This window comes from Trichomycterus rosablanca, chromosome 13, assembly GCF_030014385.1.
Source record: "Trichomycterus rosablanca isolate fTriRos1 chromosome 13, fTriRos1.hap1, whole genome shotgun sequence".
NCBI classification, from domain to species: Eukaryota; Metazoa; Chordata; class Actinopteri; order Siluriformes; family Trichomycteridae; genus Trichomycterus; species Trichomycterus rosablanca.
Window position 1 is genome coordinate 21548575 of NC_086000.1, and position 21565 is coordinate 21570139.

The 21565-nt window shown below is 40.5% G+C and overlaps 1 protein-coding gene across 1 annotated transcript in view; it reads right to left on the reverse strand.

The window, feature by feature from the left end:
* The window catches only part of kiaa0586 (KIAA0586 ortholog), a 169165-nt gene that overhangs the window by 50287 nt on the left and 97313 nt on the right, over window positions 1-21565 (reverse strand). Inside the window, exons 18-24 of the mRNA XM_063007183.1 lie at window positions 21229-21425; window positions 16822-16920; window positions 8386-8475; window positions 5219-5403; window positions 3509-3618; window positions 2390-2574; window positions 2035-2209 (exon numbers count right to left, since the gene is read on the reverse strand). Coding sequence (XP_062863253.1) covers window positions 2035-2209; window positions 2390-2574; window positions 3509-3618; window positions 5219-5403; window positions 8386-8475; window positions 16822-16920; window positions 21229-21425 — 1041 coding nt within the window. The remainder of the gene's footprint in view (window positions 1-2034; window positions 2210-2389; window positions 2575-3508; window positions 3619-5218; window positions 5404-8385; window positions 8476-16821; window positions 16921-21228; window positions 21426-21565) is intronic.

Here is a 21565-nt window from a genome sequence, read left to right on the forward strand (position 1 = left end):
AATGATTGAAGTCTATTGTTTTGTAAGATTAATAAAAACTATGTAGTTTTGAACCACTTTTGTATTAACTGTGCCAATGTTACTGTGCCTATGGGGTGAGGAGGTGCCACTTTCCCTTTCCACTGTGCTACCTTAAGTGTTGCACACTGTGCAGATTTACTGCTTTCACCATTCCATCCGATTGAACTTTGATCCACTTTGCAACTTTCATAAGCACCGCCAATAAGACAGATTGTTTATATTACGTAATAATAAGTGAAGCACAGACACGGCAGAGAGAAACTGATTCTCACCATCTCATAAAACGCTGAACTGTTTTATTCCACCTTAAATTACAATCAAGGCACTGTGAGAAAACTACAGCACGGTGACTAGTGAGCTGTGAAATGGGAAGACTGGGTTTGAGTTACAGATTGCAATCCCATGTTTACTAATCCTGGAATTGCCTGGTGTGGCAATCTTATTAGCTCTTTAATAAGATTTAATGCACCCTTAGATTGAAGCATCCACTTCATGTTTGCAGAGCTTTCCTGTTTTAAAGTAAAATACATGTCATACTAAAGTGCATCTGAATAAACCGTCAGTATTATCTGTCAATATTGTGTATTGTTTTTAAGCTTGCTGGTCAATGGCACACACAGCGGCAGCGGTTTTGCTGTATATTATATAAAAGGTGTAAACACCGCAGTAAGCTGTACTATACACCCAGTCTCATTGTGAACATAGCACAAAACACTTAATATGTGAAAGCAGCCCTACAGTACAAGACTATTTAGGCAAACAGGCTAAAGGGAAACAATATTTAGCTAATTTGAAGAAAAATTGCTTTATGATAGAAAGCTAACTGCGCACCATGTACACTGATGAGCCAAAACATTAGGACCACCACTCAAAAATGTTTTGTCATGGTCAGTTACATGTTAAATGTTAGGCTGATAGCAGTTACTCATAGTACACAAGCTAAATGCAGTAGATATAGGCAGACATCAAGACATGGATAACAGCCAAATCATAAAGGCCAGACAAAAGGGTTAAAGTATTGGCAAAAGGGGTGCTCACAGTCAGTCATGGTGAGTACCCACTGACAGTGGTCCGAGGAGGGACAAGCCACAAACCAGCAATAGGTTGTTGGGTATCCAGGACTCATTGATGGCAGAGAACAGAAGGGCTACTGTGGCTCATAGCTTTAATACAGGTGATGAGGGGGATGTGTGTACAACACATTTACTTTGGCAGTATTTAGCAGGAACTTTTATTCAAAGAGACTTACAGTTATCACTAAATACAATTCGAGCAATTGAGGGTTAAGGGTCTTGATCAGCAGTCCGACAGTGGCAACTTGGTGGCAGCTGGGCCACCAACCCTTCTGTGTAAGGAGGTACATAGTCACAGGCCAGTTAAAGTGCCCATGATAATTGTTGTCCACCATTGACAGCACCTACAATGGGCATGTAGGCATAGGAAGTGGACATCAGAGCAGAAAAAAGAAGGTTGACTGGTCGTGACAAATCCAGTTTTCTACAAAACATGTGGGCAGCTGGGTGTGTGTGCATTGTTTCCATGTAAAAGAGACTAAGCACCAGGTTGCACTTTATGACAATCCTCCTGGCAACATACAGAAACAGACGAACGTGCAGGTAATGTCCTGGTACCAGGATACCTCAGATCTGATACCTCTTCAGTCTTGTTGACTCCCTCACTCAGGCTTGAGGAGTCCATGTCTTGGTTGCATATTTGGTGGGTGACCCTAATGTTTTGGCTGATCGGTGTATTTAGGGACAGTGGTAGCCTATCGACTGAAAGGTTTGAAGAGTTAGAATCCCAGCTCTGCCATGCAGCCACTGTTGGATCCTTGAGCAAGGCCCTTAACCCTCTCAGCTCCAGTGGCACCGTACAATGGCTGACCCTGCACTCTGACCCCAGCTTTCAGACAAGCTGGGTTATGCAGAAAAAGAATTTCACTGTACTGTACATGTATATGACAAATTCTATTCTATTTTATATAGCATGTGCTTTGAGAAAATAATGTAAGACCTGGAAGAGTTGGCAGCTGAGGTTGTGCAGGCTGAGCGTCTCTGGGTGACTGAGCGGGAGACGGATGCTCTGAGATATCAGGAGTGCTGACCGGAGACGGCGCCTCTCTCTGTGCTAGAGGACTCCCTTTCTCACTGGGCTCGGGAGTGGGCACTGGCGTCGGCACTGGACTCTCCTGCCACGATGTTAACAAAGCATAAAATCACACAGGTGTCTGTGCATTATAAATTGCCATTAACACCTCATCATCTCATCAACTTTGGTCTATTAGCACTAATGAGAACAGAAAGAAATGGTCTAATAAATTGAAACGGGGTGTGTTTGTGCACTCTACGTCATGTGTGGGCTCATTAACCTCCTGAGTATGTGTAATCTGTTTTGGGACTGGAGCAGAATTCTCTCTTGGCGCCTCTCTCTGACCCAGCGTTACAGCGATGATGTCAGCCAGCACCTCATTCACACACTGCCTGATGAGCTCAGAGTCCACTGGCGTCCCAGCGTCCACAAACAGCTGCAGGCCTCCACCTCCTGCCGCCTCCACTGTTCAACACACAACAGACATCCTGATCACACACACACACATTCCTGTTTGTAATGTCGTATTGCAGGATTACTAGTTATACTATTTTTATGAACACTGGAAAGACATTTGTGTCCTGTCATCATTTCTTAATTTATCATCATCATTTTTACTAACCATTATCCTGGTCTGGGTTACGGTGAGTCTGGTGCCACCTTGAAACACAGGAATACACCCCAGCCCAATGCTGGGTCTGTAGAGTGGTCTTTTTATCAGAGCAGACTTCACTCAGTCTGTAAATGTGCTGACTATGGTTTGCTATTCACAGACTTGTAGCCTCCTCTGCAAATTTGATACATCATTGATCTTTCTATTAAACCAAAGTGGGGATTAATGAGGCAAGGAAAGAGCGCGTGGGCTGAATTAAAGTGAGCTAAGTAAAATGAAGGAGAGGAGGAGTGGATGGGATGAGGAAGAGCAATCTTACTGCAATGAGGAAGCACCGCGTCACTACAGCAGCTGTGACAAACGCACTGCCTGGTTTCGTATGACGATGAAATGAAATTACGAGTGCAAAGAGGAATAAGCCGTGTTATGTGACATGCCACTTTTCTGATCGCTTGTGCTGGTTGCTTTAAATCACTTATTATTCTGAGTACACTTTGCTGCATTACAGAGAATCAATTAAAAGAGGTGATTGATCTGTAAATCTAGAAATGACTGAACTGACCGAACTGTTGCTGCACAGGAGGCTTAGGCTACATTGGGCTACAACTTTGACTGTAAAGCAGGAATACCCCAGAAAGGAATAACAATTTATCACAAGGCATAGCCAATCATGTCTGTGTAGACGTCCGGCTGTCTGATAGCACAGTGGTTATTTAATTCATCCTGAGTGCTTTTTTCACCTGCATTGTTATTATTATATCATATTATCTGATTGACAAGGTTTACCTATATCTGAGGTCACACTGTTCTCTGGTTCTGATTCGTTTGCTGGATCAGTCTGGAGTGGCTGAGGCAACATCCCGTTGATCACTCGTGCCATGAGCTGCTGCTCCACCCTGCATAAAAGCAAAACACATTCACCCAAGAAATGTGATAACACTTAGTCTGTTATAAAATCAGAACAGTAAGTAATAATAAGGGGTGCAATTGTAAGCAATGAGTTCCAAAATAAAAAAAGAAAACACCTGATCCACAACAGAAACTATTGGATAGGGTGACCATACATCCTCTTTTTCCCGGACATGTCCTCTTTTTTGGACGTAAAAAATGCGTCCAGCTGGCATTTCTAAATCACAAAAAATTTCCAGGATTTGGTAGTCTGTGTGTGCTGTTCTTTACGGGTTTTTGCACTTAGTTCACCTTTCTCTTTAGGTCCCGCCTTCTGCCCAAGTGCAAATGAAAATTCACAGATGAATTACAATAAAAAATCTGCGTTTAGCACCGCTCAGGTGGCGCAGCGGTAAAAACACACGCTGTTCACCAGAGCTGAGATCTCGAATACATCGTATCGAATCTTGGCTCTGCCTGCCAGCTGAGGCTGAGCAGCCACATGAACAACAATTGGCCTGTTGTTCACATAGGGGCGGGATTAAGCCGTATGGGGACTCTCTCTCAGACTAGTGCGATTACGACCTGATGATAAGATGATCGATTGCTGTGAACGTGTCGGAGGGGGCGTGGAACAGCCTCGTCCTCCCCAATCAGGAGCAGGGACCAGCATTAGTGAGAGGATGATTGACGGGCAGAAATTGGATGCGCTAAAGTGGGAGAAAAAGGGAAAAAAAATCTGTGTTTTTATCTCGACCTGGATCTTTGGGAAGCAGAACACATGACCTGCAAAGCTGATGTGATAGCCATGATAGTGCCACATTCTGTCGAAATAGCTCTACTGATGAATTTGATGAATAATAATGATGATGTTGTTTAGGGCCAAACGCTGAATTGAAAGAAATAAGATTATAGATTATCTGACCATAAATGCATTTGTTAGTTGTCTTGTTAAAAGGTAGCTGTTTATATATTTAAGTTTAATAACATAGTTGCATGGCTCAAGTTCATTTTCAAGTTCAAGTTCATTTTATTTATATAGCACTAATATCTAGCGGCAAACTGTTCCACAATCTTGGGGCCGCAATTGTAAAGGCCCGATCTCCTTTTGGTTATTTATGCATTTGTCAAATATTTAAACCCTACTTTTTACACATTGCCATGGTGCCACCAATTACATGATATTACTTTGCCAACCCACCCCACCCACGCCCTGCAAACCAAATTTTTAACCCAGTGCAGGTGTCCATCTGGCCCATGCTCCCATCCTGCCAAAATATGGTCACCCTACTATTGGATTTGTTTGAGAGAAAAAGTTGAATAGGATTTTATCTCATTGCCACTGCAAGAGCGGCCCCTACTGTCTGTTGAAGGTGCTGGAATAAAGAGTGGAGGTACACGCAGGGTATAACATGGTTTTTCTGTATGTAGTAAGACTCCTGTTAAAAGCTCACTTTCCAATCACAATCCTAAATGGATAAAAAAAATCCTGAGCACTTGGCATTCTACTGACAGTGAAGCACAGGGGCTGATTCAGGGATTGGAACAAGATTAATTGATACTGAAGCTAAACAAATAGATTGAATTATGACTGAAGTGCGTTCTCACCAGTCAACGAGCCTGTTCTCCAGGGTCTCTCTCTGCTGGATGGTATTAAGGACAGGCTGGGTCAGGGGTTCAGGGTGTTTTGGCTGTGTTGGAAATGCAGGGCCATGATAAAGAGTGGCTGGAGGTGACGGCACCCCATTCAGCTCTATAAGAGCAGCAGGAAATTCTTCTTCTAATTCAGGCTCCTGTTTTAATACAAGACAAATAAAGAATAAAGTATGCATTTAATAAAAAATACTGTTAAGACAGTGTGCACCTTCAGATTAGCCCTGATTACATGAGCAGAAGTGAGAGGTTTCGACTGAAAAATCTCTAGGTAAGACTGGACCAATCACCACATTCCCAGTAGTCAGGCTCCAGAGAAAGATGAAACGTGAGTGTAAACAATGGGGAGAGAAAGAAAATAACACGCAGGGTAAAAAGAGAGAGAAAATTGGCTGTTTGCGCCAGTAGCTGTGTTGGTTTGAAGTTTTGGGCTCCATAGCAGTCCAGCCTGCCAAAGTGGAGACACGGAAAGCTTAGAGCAATGACATTTTAGGAGTGGGAATCTGGCCCTGGTTGCTCTTAGAGACAGGGCTTGTTTGATGGGGTTTGGACTGAAAAGCGTGCACCTTTTATTTGGCGGCTGGGGGAGCTAAAGATTAAGTGGCCAAAAATAGTGCCAGTCGTAATTGGATTTTTAGCTTAATTAAAGGCAATTTTGTGTGTAGCACTTAAATTCTTTTATGGTCTGTTTAGTCTGGTATGTTTACATTGCTGAAGCAATAATTAGGACCTTAATTGCCATGAAAACAATTACAGAGGGAGTTTAATTTTGTGTGTGACGCCACTTTTAATAAACATTTAATATTAATATCATTGTTGCCAAAAGCATCAAACCACATCAACAACTCTAATGTGACTAATGACTTTTCCAGCACTGTAAATAAAATGAACAATGCATTATTTTAAATAGGTTTGGTTTTTAGTGGAAACAATTAAACTACAGCTAGTATAACACACGTACTGGTCTAAGACAAATCCAGCACTAATAAATAATCTTCTGCTACCATGGAGAGAAAAAAAGAGGATGAGTTGACTTTGCATGAAGTTTGCTTGAAGAACCAAAAGGGGGCAATGTGGAATAGCCCATGTTATTTCCAGCATGAAACCCTCAGCCCTGTGTTTTTTCATCATCTTCACTATTCGTTCCCCTCCAGTTGATACAAAAGTACGTGAGAACAACACAGATCTGCCCTCCTCTCAGTCTAATGACGGCTGTGCTATTTCTGTGTGAACTGACAGCTTGCCCTTGACCGAGCTGCAATCAGGCTACAGTCTGATATGCCAAAGCAGCTTGCATTGTCTGTGAGCCATAAATACGGGGGGCTTATGGCTTTGGGTGTATGGTTGAGTGGACTGTGATGTGAGACGAATTCCTGAACAGCCAGCGTCAGGATGGCACTGAACAAAAGAGGGTTACGGGCCGTGCACACGCACCACGCCCTGCCAATACCAATCGTCTATTTCGACGACCTCCACAGAATAATAGTTTTTTATTTAATCTGCTTGGTTTTGTTGGTTCGGTCAATATCGAAAGGCTTTTATTTATCTGAAAATCTCATTCATGCTTAATGCATTATCTTTATAAGCGCATGTCAAACACAACAAATGCTATGTTACTAAACTTTGGTTCATTAAGTTGCAAACACTGACTGGAGCAGAAAATAACGTCTAGAGAAGGACTGGCAGTGGAACTACTCAGGAGTACTAAGGAGCTCAGTAACTTTAAACATAATGCCTTCACAGACGTCCACCAAAGAAATTCTATTTGAAAAGAAGTGTTTCTTAATTTCCTGCCTTTCTCCAATTACAGCTAGTTGGCTACACCTGACTGGCCATTGCCTGCACCTCTGTAAATCACTTTATATTCTGGTAGTCTGGGTTTAAAGTACGCCAGTAGAATGCTGCCTATCCAAATAAATAATGCACACTGTGAGTTTGGTGGGGAAGAAATAACGGTCTGGAGAGGTTTTTCTGTGAACAGAAATCTTACAGGTGAACCATTACATCTAGCAGTATTTAGTTGTAGAATTTTTATATAATGCCAGTTTATTACCACCAAAGCCAGTTGGTGAAACGTGAGCTGATGAGGTAATGTTTACACCCAAGCCACTTTCCTAGCATGCAATGTGGTAAACAGCCTCCCAGCCTATGCCTTAGCAGGTGTGTTAGCCTGTTTTCCACATGTTACAGATGAACAGCCTGACAGTGCAGTAAATTTTTATGACCTCGCTGCACCCAGCCACTATGAGGGATAATCAATTATCAATCACAGAATATAGTGTTGATTGTCTCGTGTTAAACATGTCACATGTCACACATTCCATTTCTAACTAAACTCACTGGTTAACTAGTGACGTACATCTACAATATTTTAGTTGTATAGGGTCAGGAGGTATATATTTTCTTATTGGTAAGGATAAACACTGCAGTGTAATGAAGTCTGGAATATAAAGTCAGTGATATGTTGATATGATACTCTACTTTTTACAAGTGTACCATTTCATCTGTATATACCAACTATATTTGCAAATTTGCACATTAATATTTGCATTTTATCAGCTCCACTTACCATATAGAAGCACTTTGTAGTTCTACAATTACTGACTGTAGTCCATCTATTTCTCTACATATCTTTTTAGCCTGCTTTCACCCTGTTCTTCAATGGTCAGGACCCCCACAGGACCACCTCAGAGCAGGTATTATTTAGGTAGTGGATCATTCTCAGCACTGCAGTGACAATGACATGGTGATGGTGTGTTAGTGTGTGTTGTGCTGGTATGAGTGGATCAGACACAGCAATGCTGATGGAGTTTTTAAATACGGTGTCCACTCACTGTCCACTCTATTAAACACTCCTACCTAGTTGGTCCATCTTGTAGATGTAAAGTCAGAGACGATCACTCATCTATTGCTGCTGTTTGAGTTGGTCATCTTCTAGACCTTTATCAGTGGTCACAGGACGCTGTTGGCTGGATATTTTTGGTTGGTGGTATAAATCCTATACACTGCACAATCAGCTATTTTTGTTTACTACTTCTGTACAAATTTATCCTTAATGTTATTTATCAATCCTGCACTTTAATTGTAATATATTTAAATAATCTCTTTGCACTTCTGGTTACCTGGTTAGTGTCTGTCGCCTCCAAGAAACTGGTTCCAGGAAGGGCATTGTCCTCAACCACTTCATTGAGTGTGTGGGCATCTGCTCCAGTCTATATGGTAGAAAGGAAAAATGTCAACAAAACAGTCAGTAACAAGTAAAATCTTCCCCAGCCAAAACAATTTAGTGTGTATTATTAAGTGTATGATTAAACTATGTGATTATAGTTTAAATCATCATAGCATGATGGTAAGAAAAATTCACTTATCATGTAGCACAGCATTTTTCAAACCCTGGGACGACTCGTGAGCCAAAAAACCCCAAAACTAAATAAACGAATTTTAACAGCACAAAAACACAAAATGAATTTGTAGGCGATCACCCCTTGTGGAGGCTTTATGTTACCTCTTGTAATCCACAGTGGGACCAGATTGTACAGAGCAAAACAGAGAGAGTAAGTTGAATTGTTTGTGTTGCCTGGGTCATGTAATAAATTATGGACATAATGTGGGTCGCTTGAAAAAACGATGTAGCAGCTTCCTCCTGAAGCTCCTTCCACAAACCTGTACTGTATCTGGTCAGAACCACAATTCTGACCAACGATTACGCTTCCCTCAGCCTCACTCATTCATTTTAAGCATGTTACATTACATTAAAAGGGAGAGTGTATCCACTGGGAATACACACACACTCATTTGGAGAGGACTCGATTTCTCCCTGATTGCAAAGGTCATGCTCTGTCCAGCTCTTCAGCTTTATATGTGAGAGAATCACAAGTCTTTCCCCGAGGGATTACAAACGCTGTCTCCGCTGTCTCAGACTGCTCGCCTTCATCTCTATGGTAACCGAAAGAGCTCCTCCACTCACGTTCGCTCAGTGTGTGCTGCGCATGAGACGAAGCCAAAGTCAAGCAAACCCTGACAGAGCATCACATAGAGAGGCAGAGAGAAACACACACTGCAGATAGATCAAAACAAGATGATACAATATTAATATTGCCCCAAATGACATCACAACATGCTATTTTGAGAGTGTTGCATGTTTTAATGATTTGAAACTACGGTCATGGAAGACTGGCAAGGTTGCATACATTTTTTATATCAAGGCTCCTCTAAAGTAGGCCCTGAATCCTGGTTTTTAATCTGTTTGCCCATTTCATCACCATCATATCACTGGAATGAGCAGAATCTGTTTATTCAAATGCTTTACTATATGAAAAAAAACAGTATATAAAGCATGTAATTTGACTGAAGAGTACAAATCATGAGAGGTATTATTGGATAACCAACAGAACAATTGTCATGGATTTTACAGAGAAAGAAATCAGGATAGAGGAGGGGGAACAAAAAGAATTAAAAAAACTAAATTGGAAACATACTCGCATGGTAACACAGGGTGTAGCACCATGTAACAGAATACATATTATAATATGTAAGTACTTTAATTACATAATACATAAAAGCGTTTGATTGGTGCACTGTTCAATTATACTAACCCAACACAGCTGAGATCCAGGTGTGATTCTCAGAAGTGCTACAAAACTGGCTATGTCTGAAAGGGTGGAGAAAGGGGGTGTGATGACCAAGATAATCCTGTCTTTCACCCGATCCCGACATGTCCCTGACCAGGATAAAACGTTTGATAAAAATTAAATGGAAAAAAAACAATATAAAATACAAACACATATGTTTTAGTCCAAGATATATGGGCCATGTCTATGACTATATGAATATGCAGTATATAAAATACAGATATTTAATAAAGAAATGCATCCTTTGCCATACAGACATGACTGCGCACTGTTTTAGTTTTGGATGCTTTTAAAAACTATTCCTTTGGTTGCATTTTTGGAGCTTATGTCTGTCTTCATTGAACTGAGCATTATAACGGGCTGATGTGGTGAATAATGAGAGCCTAAAATCACACAATGCGGTTGTTTTTGTACAGTGCTCCAGAAAAAAATCTCATGCTAGTTTAGCATGAGATCACATTACAAAGTTTATACAAAGATATATTTTTTAACATTTCAAAATGCCTTCTTAATGTAATCTGAATATGCTACATTTATATACTGTAACAAAATACTTCACTAAGTGTATATGGTATTAGAGGAATAATGAACCAGCCATTAAAAAGCCTGAAGACCCAAACATAAGATGTACTAAAGCAGCACTATCCATATAGTCGCCAGGAGTCAGAATAGTGTTGACGGCACTTTCTGTTAATTAATAACTGCTTTATCTTGATAAGAGCTGCAGTGGGTGTTCAGATACTATCCCAGGAGCACTGGACACAATGCAGAAGAGCACCCTGGATATGAGAGCAGTTCATTGCAGTGCATTACAAACTAATCTGTTTATTCTCTAACAGCTATTTAAAGTAGGGAGAGTTGTGAGAGCAACAACGATATATCAAGAAAAATCCATGCAGCCATGGGGGAACATACCAAACTCTAAAACACAAGTGTCATGTTTTCTTTTATTATTTGTTGTGTCTGTTTTGTATGTCTGAATGACTTTAGATTAAACAAATACATGGTTTAACTCAGTATTAGAGTAAAGGAGAAAAACAACCTAGATGAGTAGATAGATGGATAGAAAAAACAATGTGGGTAAATGGATGGATGGGAAAAAAGTATGTGGATGGATAGATAGATGGATAGATGAATGGATGGAAGGATGGATGGATGGATGGATGGAAGGATGGATGGATGGATTGGATGGATGGATGGATGGATGGATTGGATGGATGGATGGATGGAAGGATGGATGGATGGTAGGATGGATGGTAGGATGGATGGATGGTGGATTGGATGGATGGATGGATGGATGGATAGACGGATGGAAAAAACAACGTAGGTAAATGGATGGATAGATAGATGGATAGATAGATGGATAGATAGAGATGGATAGACAGAGATAAATAGATTGATATGTATGTATGGATGGATAGATGGATAGACAAAGATGGATAGATAGAAATGGATAGATGGATAGATAGAGATGGATGGATAGATGGATAGACAAAGATGGATAGATAGAAATGGATGGATGGATAGATGGATAGACAAAGATGGATAGATAGAAATGGATAGATGGATAGATAGAGATGGATGGATGGATGGATGGATGGATTGGATGGATGGATGGATTGGATGGATGGATGGATGGATGGATGGATGGATTGGATGGATGGATGGATGGATGGATGGATTGGATGGATTGGATGGATTGGATGGATTGGATGGATAGATAGAGATGAATAGACGGATAGATAGAGATGGATGGATGGATAGAGATGGATACAGAGATCGATAGAGATGGATGGATGGATGGATGGATGGATGAATAAAAAACTATAGGAATGAATGGAAAAACAACCTGGATGGATGGATTGGATGGATGGATGGATGGATGGATGGTAGGATGGATGGATGGATGGAAGGATGGTAGGATGGATGGATGGATGGATTAGATGGAAGGATGGATGGATTAGATGGATGGATTAGATGGATGGATTAGATGGATGATATGCGATGGATGTATATACTTTTATGGATGGACGGATGCTCTGTTATTTTCATTAATGAAACATTAATTTTGTGTTCAGTATGTGCAGTTGCAATCAGTAGCGAGCCTATTTTCTCCTACATATAGATACAATATAGAAGACTACTGCATAAATGCATGTGTCGACAGTGAAGCTGTGCTGCAGAAACAGATCCACTGCAGAGCAGCATCCTCCTGCAGGGAACCCAGGAGTTACACTCTTCATTACTATTCCACTCACACAAACACAAACACCCAACACACGTTCAGCATTGAAATAAGCTGAGGGAGACGAGCAGGTCAATAAGCACTTCATTCAGTGTTATTGAAAAAACGGTAACATATGAACTCCTCCACCCTGCACAACACACACACATGCAAATGTACACACGCCATAAACACTGTACACACACGCCATTACACTGATTTATGTATCAAATCTGTATCTGATACAAACACACACTGCTGTGAAAAAGCCTTCAGAATAAATTCCAGGTCAGTTGCACTAGACACTGGGAGACCAAGAAATGTGCTCACAGACGAGCCAGGCAGATGAGCTCGTCTATTTTTCGGGTGTCATCGCAGCATGCTTAGTGAGAGTGAGGTGTGGTCATATTTAATTCCCTCTGTTAGACAGAGCAGAAGCCAGAGAGAAGAGAAAGCAAAGAAGCCATTGGCCTGAAAGCATGTACACAAATCAAAGCTTCTTTCTGTGTGTAAATGGAAGATGTGTGAGTGGGTGTGTATTTGTGAAGTTGATGGCTGCCAGGCTGATGGAACATGAGAAGCAGCTTGGAAGCTTGATGCAAAGAGACAGAAAGAGAGAAACTGGAGAGAAATTAGGGCAGCCTTTCTGTGAGCGTACTTTCAGTAAGCCGAAACACTTTCTCAAGGCTGGGCTGTGGATCAGACTGTTACAAGCTCCATTATCTTTACTAGCCAAGCTTGCAAGCGATGCATCTGAATCAAACACACCCACGCATATGCTAATTTCTTCCTTATTTTAATGCAGGTCTTATTTTTTTACTGATTTTTTCTAGGTTATCCACAAGAAAACAGACAGAAAAAAGAAAAAGTACATCATGAGTAAGTTGCTTAAAGGTTGTTCTATTTTGGCAAATATAATGATTTATTGTTTAATAAAAAATCTATCAGAATTAAAGCAGTTTTAATGTCAATAAATCAGTGACAACAATATGATGAAAAAACAGCAGTCATGTTTGTAAGAATGTTATAATATGTTAATAAACAGTTCTTTATGCACAAATGCAGCAGCAGACAGTTTTGGACAAATGTGCACTTGAATAAGGTGCATTTACATTTACATTTGTGCCATTTAGCAGACGCTTTTATTCAAAGCGACTTATAATCATGACTGAATACAGCCTTCTGATTACTAGTCCAGTACCTTAACCACTGAGCTACCACTACCATAACATTCCTCCTCAAAATGCCTCAGTATTTCTGTAAATCTATTTACATTTACATTTTCAGCATTTAGCAGACGCTTTTATCCAGAGCGACTTACGGAAGTGCTAACACAGTAAACATCCCACTACTTTAGTTTATGTAGACAACAGTCCAAGGATACAAATCTGATGAAACTCTGATAAATACAGTTCAAGCAACTGAGGGTTAATGACATTGTTCAGGGGGCCAACAGTGGTAACAATGGCAATGGTGGGAATCAGAAAGTCCCTGGTTCAAGAAAATGGATTGCAGGGTAACCCAACTAAGTGTTAAGGACATTGCTCAGGGGGTCAACAGTGGTAACAGTGGCAAAGGTGGGAATTGAAACGGCAACCTGCTGATTACTAGTCCAACTCTACCACTGAGCTTCCACTGATGGCATGAAACATAACGTTTTATTTCTCAAAAAGTATTCCCAAGGCAGTGGTGGTACAGCGATTAACTTTCATACCATGTGTTCCGAATAAAGAATCAAGTAAGTTTGAATGGAATTTAGAAATCCCAACAACACCTGATACTTTACCATGTCAAATCATGAACGACACACAGTTACATGTCATTACCATGTTAGTGTCATTACAGTGCAGAGAATGGCCCACCAGCCAAAATGATCTGCTTAGTGGAGGTCCTATGGGGGCCATTTTCATTAATAAATGGGGTACAAGGGAGTGACAGAGCAATACTACACTAACAAAGTTCATCTGCATAAAAGATATTGAGGCTAAAATAATGAATGAATGTACGTACCACACAAGTGTACCTAATAAAGTGCTTGGCGAGTGTCTGTGTCATATGGAGCAGCCAAGTTAAATGCAATTAATTAAAAAAAAAACAGTATTTCAATATAACAATACACTTCAGATCTTTTACTGTTCTTGTTAACCAAAAATCCATCTCACGGATAATGAAACGTCTAATGTAATTATTTAGCACATCCCTATTTACTATTTCACCAGAAAAAAGTCATTAAGCTAACTTTAGATGACTGTGAACTCTGTACCCACCTCCTACAATCCAGTTTTACATGGACATTTAATAGCAATTTATTACAATTATTGGGTAATTACTGGTTCAAATGTGTAAACATGTCAATACTTGTTGATTATGAAACAGTACTGTTTAAGGCAGCGATTTAAAACATCAGCACCGTGAAGGGACAGCAGTAGGAGCTCGGCAGCGGTAGCTCAGCGGTTAATGTACTGGGCTAATGATCAGAAGGTCACTGGTTCAAGCCCCATTAGCACCAAAATGCCCTGAGAGAGACCCTTAACCCGTAATTGCTTGCATTGAATTCAGTCAGAGCCGTAAGTCACTTTGGAAAAGAGCGTCAGCTAAAAAGAATAAATCTAAAGATAGATAGGAGAAATTTTAAGACATTTAGAAATAAAGGAGTAAATTACTTTACACACATTACTATTAAAGATAAGCTCATACATCCCAGAATTGGCGTGTGAGAGTTTGTAGCTAACCGACTGTTGATACATATTAAAATGTGTTAAAGGGCCTTATAAGTGGCTCAACACAAGCTGAGAGCTCTGAAACGGTTCAGTACCCAGAACTCATTTCCAAAGCTCTTACAGTGCATGAGCAGTGGTGTATAGATGATCTAGGGATATTAGTGCTTCCAGAACAGAGCTGATTTGCTAGCCAGCTACACTGCTGCTTCGTCCTCTTGGCACTCGTGCTTCAGCTCGTCGAACCAACACCCCTGCCATTCCGCATGAGTTGCCTAGCAACCGGATGTGCACGACAGGGGTTGAGATTACTGAAGCCTGAAGCGTAATTGGGAGAGCACTAAAGCCATTCTGCCCTAATACACTTTTTGCTCGCTCGCTCTCTCACACACAGTGTGTGTATATATGTATGTATGTATATATGTATTCATGTGTATATATACTGTATATATACGTATATATATCCATCCTTCAGCCATAACATTAAAATCACCTCCTTGTTTTTACACTCACTGTCCATTTTATCAGCTCCACTTACCATATAGAAGCACTTTGTAGTTCTACAATTACTGACTGTAGTCCATCTGTTTCTCTGCATGCTTTTTTAGTTGCCATCACCCTGTTCTTCAATGGTCAGGACCCCCACAGGACCACCTCAGAGCAGGTATTATTTGGGTGGTGGATCATTCTTAGCATTGCAGTGACACTGACATGGTGGTGGTGTGTTAGTGTGTGTTGTGCTGGTACAAGTGGATCAGACACATCAGTGCTGCTGGAGTTTTAAAATACCGTGTCCACTCACTGTCCACTGTATTAAACACTCCTACCTAGTTGGTTCACCTTGTAGATGTAAAGTCAGAGACGATCGCTCATATATTGCTGCTGTTTGAGTCGGTCATCTTCTAGACCTTCATCAATGGTCACAGGACGCTGCCCACGAGGCACTGGATATTTTAGGTTGGTGGACTATTCTCAGTCCAGCAGTGACAGTGAGGTGTTTAAAAGCTCTACTCTACTCATACCAGCACAACACACACTAACACACCACCACCATGTCAGTGTCACTGCAGTGCTGAAAATGATCCACCACCCAAATAATACCTGCTCTGTAGTGGTCCTGGGAGAGTCCTGACCATTGAAGAACAGCATGAAAGGGGGATTACAAAGCATGTAGAGAAACAGATGGACTACAGTCAGTAATTGTAGAACTACAAAGTGCTTCTATATGGTAAGTGGAGCTGATAAAATGGACAGTGAGTGTATGTAAGTTTATAAACCTGATACAGTAGACGCTGAATGTAAGCTTGTGCACACACACACACACACACACACATATACACACACACACACACACACACACAAACACACACACACACACACACACACAAACACACACACACACACAAACACACACACACACAAACACACACACACAAACACACACACACAAACACACACACACACACACACAAACACACACACACAAACACACACACACACACACACACAAACACACACACACACACACAGATAGGAACCAGGATCAAACCTGGGAAAATTAAAGCTGCACAGCAATTGTTTATATGAAATGATCTTCAATACACAGTAAACAAAAGCTAAATGAATGCTATATTTAACCCTATGTATTGAGCACATCAAGCAAAAAGAAAGCATTAGAGTTTCAGTTGATTTGTGGCTGGAACTAGAATTTGGGTGAATATCAGGGGGCACAGTAGATCTGAAAGAGAACCATCCTTCTACTCTTTTTACAGGAGAGGAAAGGTGAACAAAAATAGCTCGTGTTAAAATCCTGGCACACAGCGGTGCAGCATAATGACTGCAGGTGGATGAACCTGAATGTGGAGTACATGACGTCATCACATAGCTGAGTGTGATGAGAGTCATGTGTGGTGCAGGACTGTTTGGCAGCTGGCACACATGGAAAACACATGAGAAGTGTGTTTATGTCTGGTGGAAGCTGATTACCTGAAAGGATGCAGGAGGAAGGACGGGAGATGTGGATGGAGATGGAGGAGGAGACGAGCCCGGGGCTGTTATACTGTCAATGTTCACGCTGGGCTGAACCTGTTTACAGAGAGAATCTTTAAGATATACGCACAGAAACAAACACAGTCCTTTGACAGAATTAAGACAGAAGTGTGATGAAAGGCTCAGTGTCAAATTTAATATTACACACATAGCTTAATGTATTAAGCTAAAATAGTACAAATGTCCAACATTCATTTCTTATGTAAAGCTCGTCTGGCACAGCGGTAAATCATATTAACCCACTACCTTTGAGATCTGGGGTGAATCTCAGAGGTGCTTGCCGGGGTGGGGATTTGATGGGGGGGGGGATAAAATACTGAAGGTTGCGTCAGGCATGAGAACAGTGCCAATTCAACTATGCAGACTAAAATGATGTGCTGTGGCAACCACTAATATACACCGATCAGGGATAACATTATGACCACCTCCTTGTTTCTACACTCACTGTCCATTTTATCAGCTATACTCACCATATAGAAGCACTTTGTAGTTCTACAATTACTGACTGTAGTCCATCTGTTTCTCCACATAGTTTTTAACCTGCTTTCACCCTGTTCTTCAATGGTCAGGACCCCCACAGGACCACTACAGAGTAGGTATTATTTGGGAGGTGGATGATTCTCAACACTGCAGTGACACTGACATGGTGGTGGTGTGTTAGTGTGTGTTGTGCTGGTATGAGTGGATAAGACACAGCAATGCTGATGTTTTTTTTTTAAACACCTCACTATCACTGCTGGACTGAGAATAGTCCACCAACCAAAAATATCCAGCCAACAGTGTCCTGTGGGAAGCGTCTTGTGACCACTGATGAAGGTCTAGAAGATGACCAACTCAAACAGCAGCAATAGTTGAGCGATCATCTCTGACTTTACATCTACAAGGTGAACCAATTAGGTAGGAGTGTCTAATAGAGTGGACAGTGAGTGGACACAGTATTTAAAAACTCCAGCAGTGCTGCTGTGTCTCATCCACTCATACCAGCGCAACACACACTAACACACCACCACCATGTCAGTGTAACTGCAGTGCTGAAAATGATCCACCACCTACATGATACTTACTCTGTGGTGGTCCTGTGGGGGTCCTGACCATTGAAGAACAGAGTGAAAGCAGGTTAAAAAGTATGTAGAGAAATAGATGGACTACAGTCAGTAATTGTAGGACTACAAAGTGCTTCTATATGGTGAGTATAGCTGATAAAATGGACAGTGAGTGCAGAAACAAGGAGGTGGTTTTAATGTTATGGCTGATCGGTGTATATGATAGCAGCCAAAAAAGAAAAATAGCTGTCAGTAAAACCTAAATAAACAACATAGTATTTTCAGTCAAGCATGGATTGCTTGCTGGTGCTGCTGAAAAAGACTGAAAACTTTTCCCCCCGTATAATTTACATATTATTTCAAAGCTATTAAACAATTTTAAACTACATATTATTAGTGAATTGTAATTATCGAGTTATGATTTGGGTCATCTGCTTTTGTTCGTTAAGTTAATGCGGCACTTAGCAATGTTTTCCCATGATACACTATTTTTGTAATATATACTGACAATATACAATATACTGACATAGGAGGGTTGGATCAGGAAGGACATCTGGCATAAAAACTGTGCCAAATCTGGTACGCGAACCAGATCCACTGTGTCGACCCCTAATACCACTAATAAAACAATAATAATAATTTATTTATAAGCGCTTTTCAAAATACTCAGAGACACAGTGCAACCACAGAACATAAAGCAGCATGTTAACATAAATAACAGATTAATAAACAGCACAAACATTAAATAAAAAACTATATATACACACACAATAATAAAGTAAGCTATCCGGAAAAGCAGTCAGAAACAGGTACAGCTGGCTGCTCTTTAACAAAAGTGACAAGCAAAAATAAATAAAAAAATAAAATACTAACAGACTAGATACAGTGCCATGTTTATTTTGCCCCTCCTGGTGTGGCAAGGCAGTCACAGGACCAGCTCAGGCAATCAAGACAATTAGCTTACTAAAGCCTGAAACCATGGGAAGTACAGACTATGCCTTTATGAAAGTATTTATACCTCTATATATATTTATTATTTGACTTATATTTTACAAAACTTATATATAATTAGAGCAGCACACCTACTGGAATGTACTTTTTGTAGCACAGACTACTCTTATTGGCCAGAATTGAATTCATCTTTAGTATCATAAACACAGATCTGAAAAACTGCATGCTACTTGTACATGCCCAAGTTTTACTATATCTCAGGATTGAAATACAACTTTGGCATTCGCTCTGCCCTCTACAACTTAATCTGCTTGGTATTTTGAAGGCTCATCACCAAAAGTGGCCATCAGTGGGTGGAGTCAGAATGTCTCCTTAGCTGCAATGCAATAGATAGTCAATGAGTTTGTTATTGTCTGACTAAGTGAAAACATGATCTGCAATCCTATGACTAAATTAATGAATACATAAATTATGTGCAATTATGTACTGTCACTACAACACCCAGCATGCATTAGGGTAGTGATTCCCAAACTGTGGTACTAGTATTACTGGTGATATTTGAAGCTCTCCCAGGTAAATCATTAGATAACCTTGGAGAATTTCTGTATCCACTAGTAAAGAAATATTTCAATATTTCAGAATGTTTTGAGTAAATGCATGTGCATGGAAATCAAAATTCATTAGAGTTTACCTCTCCTGTCACTCCTGTGAGTGAAATAAAACAGTAATGAGGTGTAAAACAAGCACAGTATGAGGTCCCGTTTGTTTTCTATAAAGGTGCACTGTTCAGAATTTCATTTACCTTACTTTTCACCAAACAAAATTGGTGAAGCGGCATGAACAAAACAAGCGCATAATAAGCTTGAAAAACAGCATCTGAAAACACAGAGCTGGACTGGCTTGTTTATATTCATCCTGCCAGTCTCATTATGCCTCATTTCACTTGTCACTGAACAGTTTGACTTACCTCAGTTATGGCCTTCACATATATAAGCTACAAGGTGAGAAAACAAAAATGCCTCCACTAAAGTTTGGTCTGTCCTAGCACCAACAGGTCATAAACTATATTTGCACACCACATGTTGTTAATATAGCCAATATTAAGGATAATGATAACCTAGGCTAGATAGAATGCCTTTATTTGTCATACATATAGCTGGGGAAAGAACAGAATGCCTGGACCAAGGTTAAAGGGCCGGGATTCGAACCTACTACTTGGCAACCCAAGGCTCTACCCACTAACTATGTAGCTCTGAGTTAGATGATGAAAACTAAAGATGACAGTAATATTATTTAAGAATAGATAAATGTTGCTTTATCACTGATATTGCTGTAAGCAACTGTGTTGATAATGCCATGTTAATAAACCGCATGATAATAAAACGTCACCATGACAGATAATGAAATTTGTCATGGAGTGAAGGTTTTCAGGTTAAATAGCTAGCATCTCAAGAAACTACAGATGCAAGAGGAAAACAATGGGTCTGTTCGAAAACCAAGTGAGCTCTCTACATAGACAGCATTTGAGAAGAAGTCTCAATTCGAATTCTTAGATACCTTAAAATTCTGCCTTATGAGGGGCCTTATTTCGAAGTGATAATCTGACTGAATAAAAAGGGAGCATCCAACGCTTCCTTACTGGTGAAGGCAATCCCAGCATTCAGTGCGGCACTTTTCTCACAAAAAACGACAAATATGGTTGACGATGCGGAGCAACGAATGGAGTTCTTTTTAAATGTAAATAAATTCTCATTGATTTATAATTTGTATAAAGGTGTACAAGTGTAATTTATTTGCAAATTTGGACTTGTCAGTGACAGTTTAACCGTTTTCGGTACACAGAGGGAGATGTTAGCTGGCATGCTAGCAGGTTGTGCCGCCTCAACCCATTGGTTTGAATGGCATGAGGCTAACTGTGTCAGCTTAGTAAGCAAAACTGTGGTGACGTAATGATGGTAATCACTCTCTAAATAACCTGTCTTATAAGTCGATGTCTTATTAGAATCCTCTTTACTTAGGCAGCTGCCTAGATAGGCAGTAGACAGCAAGGCATCTCACTAGGTTTTTCCAACAGACCCTATATTTGCTTGTTGTTGTAGGTGACCTTGTAACCACTGGAGCCAAAATGCTACCAGGTGTACCTCTAAAACATAAGCATAATTAATATTTTTTTTTTTTTAAAACACCATTATTGCGCCAACTTATTTTGTGGCAAAGGGTTACTTTCAGCTTTTTATGATATAAACTAGAAGAATATGTGGATGTTGTATGACAATTGTGTTTTTAAATACCAAACTCTTGCGTTCATCTGCAATTAGGGCACAATGTTGTCTTTACATACATAATTTACCTGTATTTGGAGGTTTGGGGCCGGTCGCTCCTGCTCACAGTGCACTTCCAGCAGAACAGTGTTGGGTTTACGGATGCCAGGAGTAATTTTTGTGGCAGAATATGGGGCTGAAGGGTATGAAGTTGTCACGATCGCAGGCTTGTCACTAATGATGACCCGGGAGGGCAAAGGAGCCTGGCTGTCAACTCTGGGCTTACCTGGAGGAGAGCACACAACAGAGCACATCAGTATAAGAACACAGTGTGCTTGCAGTCATCGGCTCTAAACAAAGCCGCAAAGAGGAGGCAAAGCTTGACTTATCGAAAGCAATCAATCTCTACCTCACATCCTCCGTCTC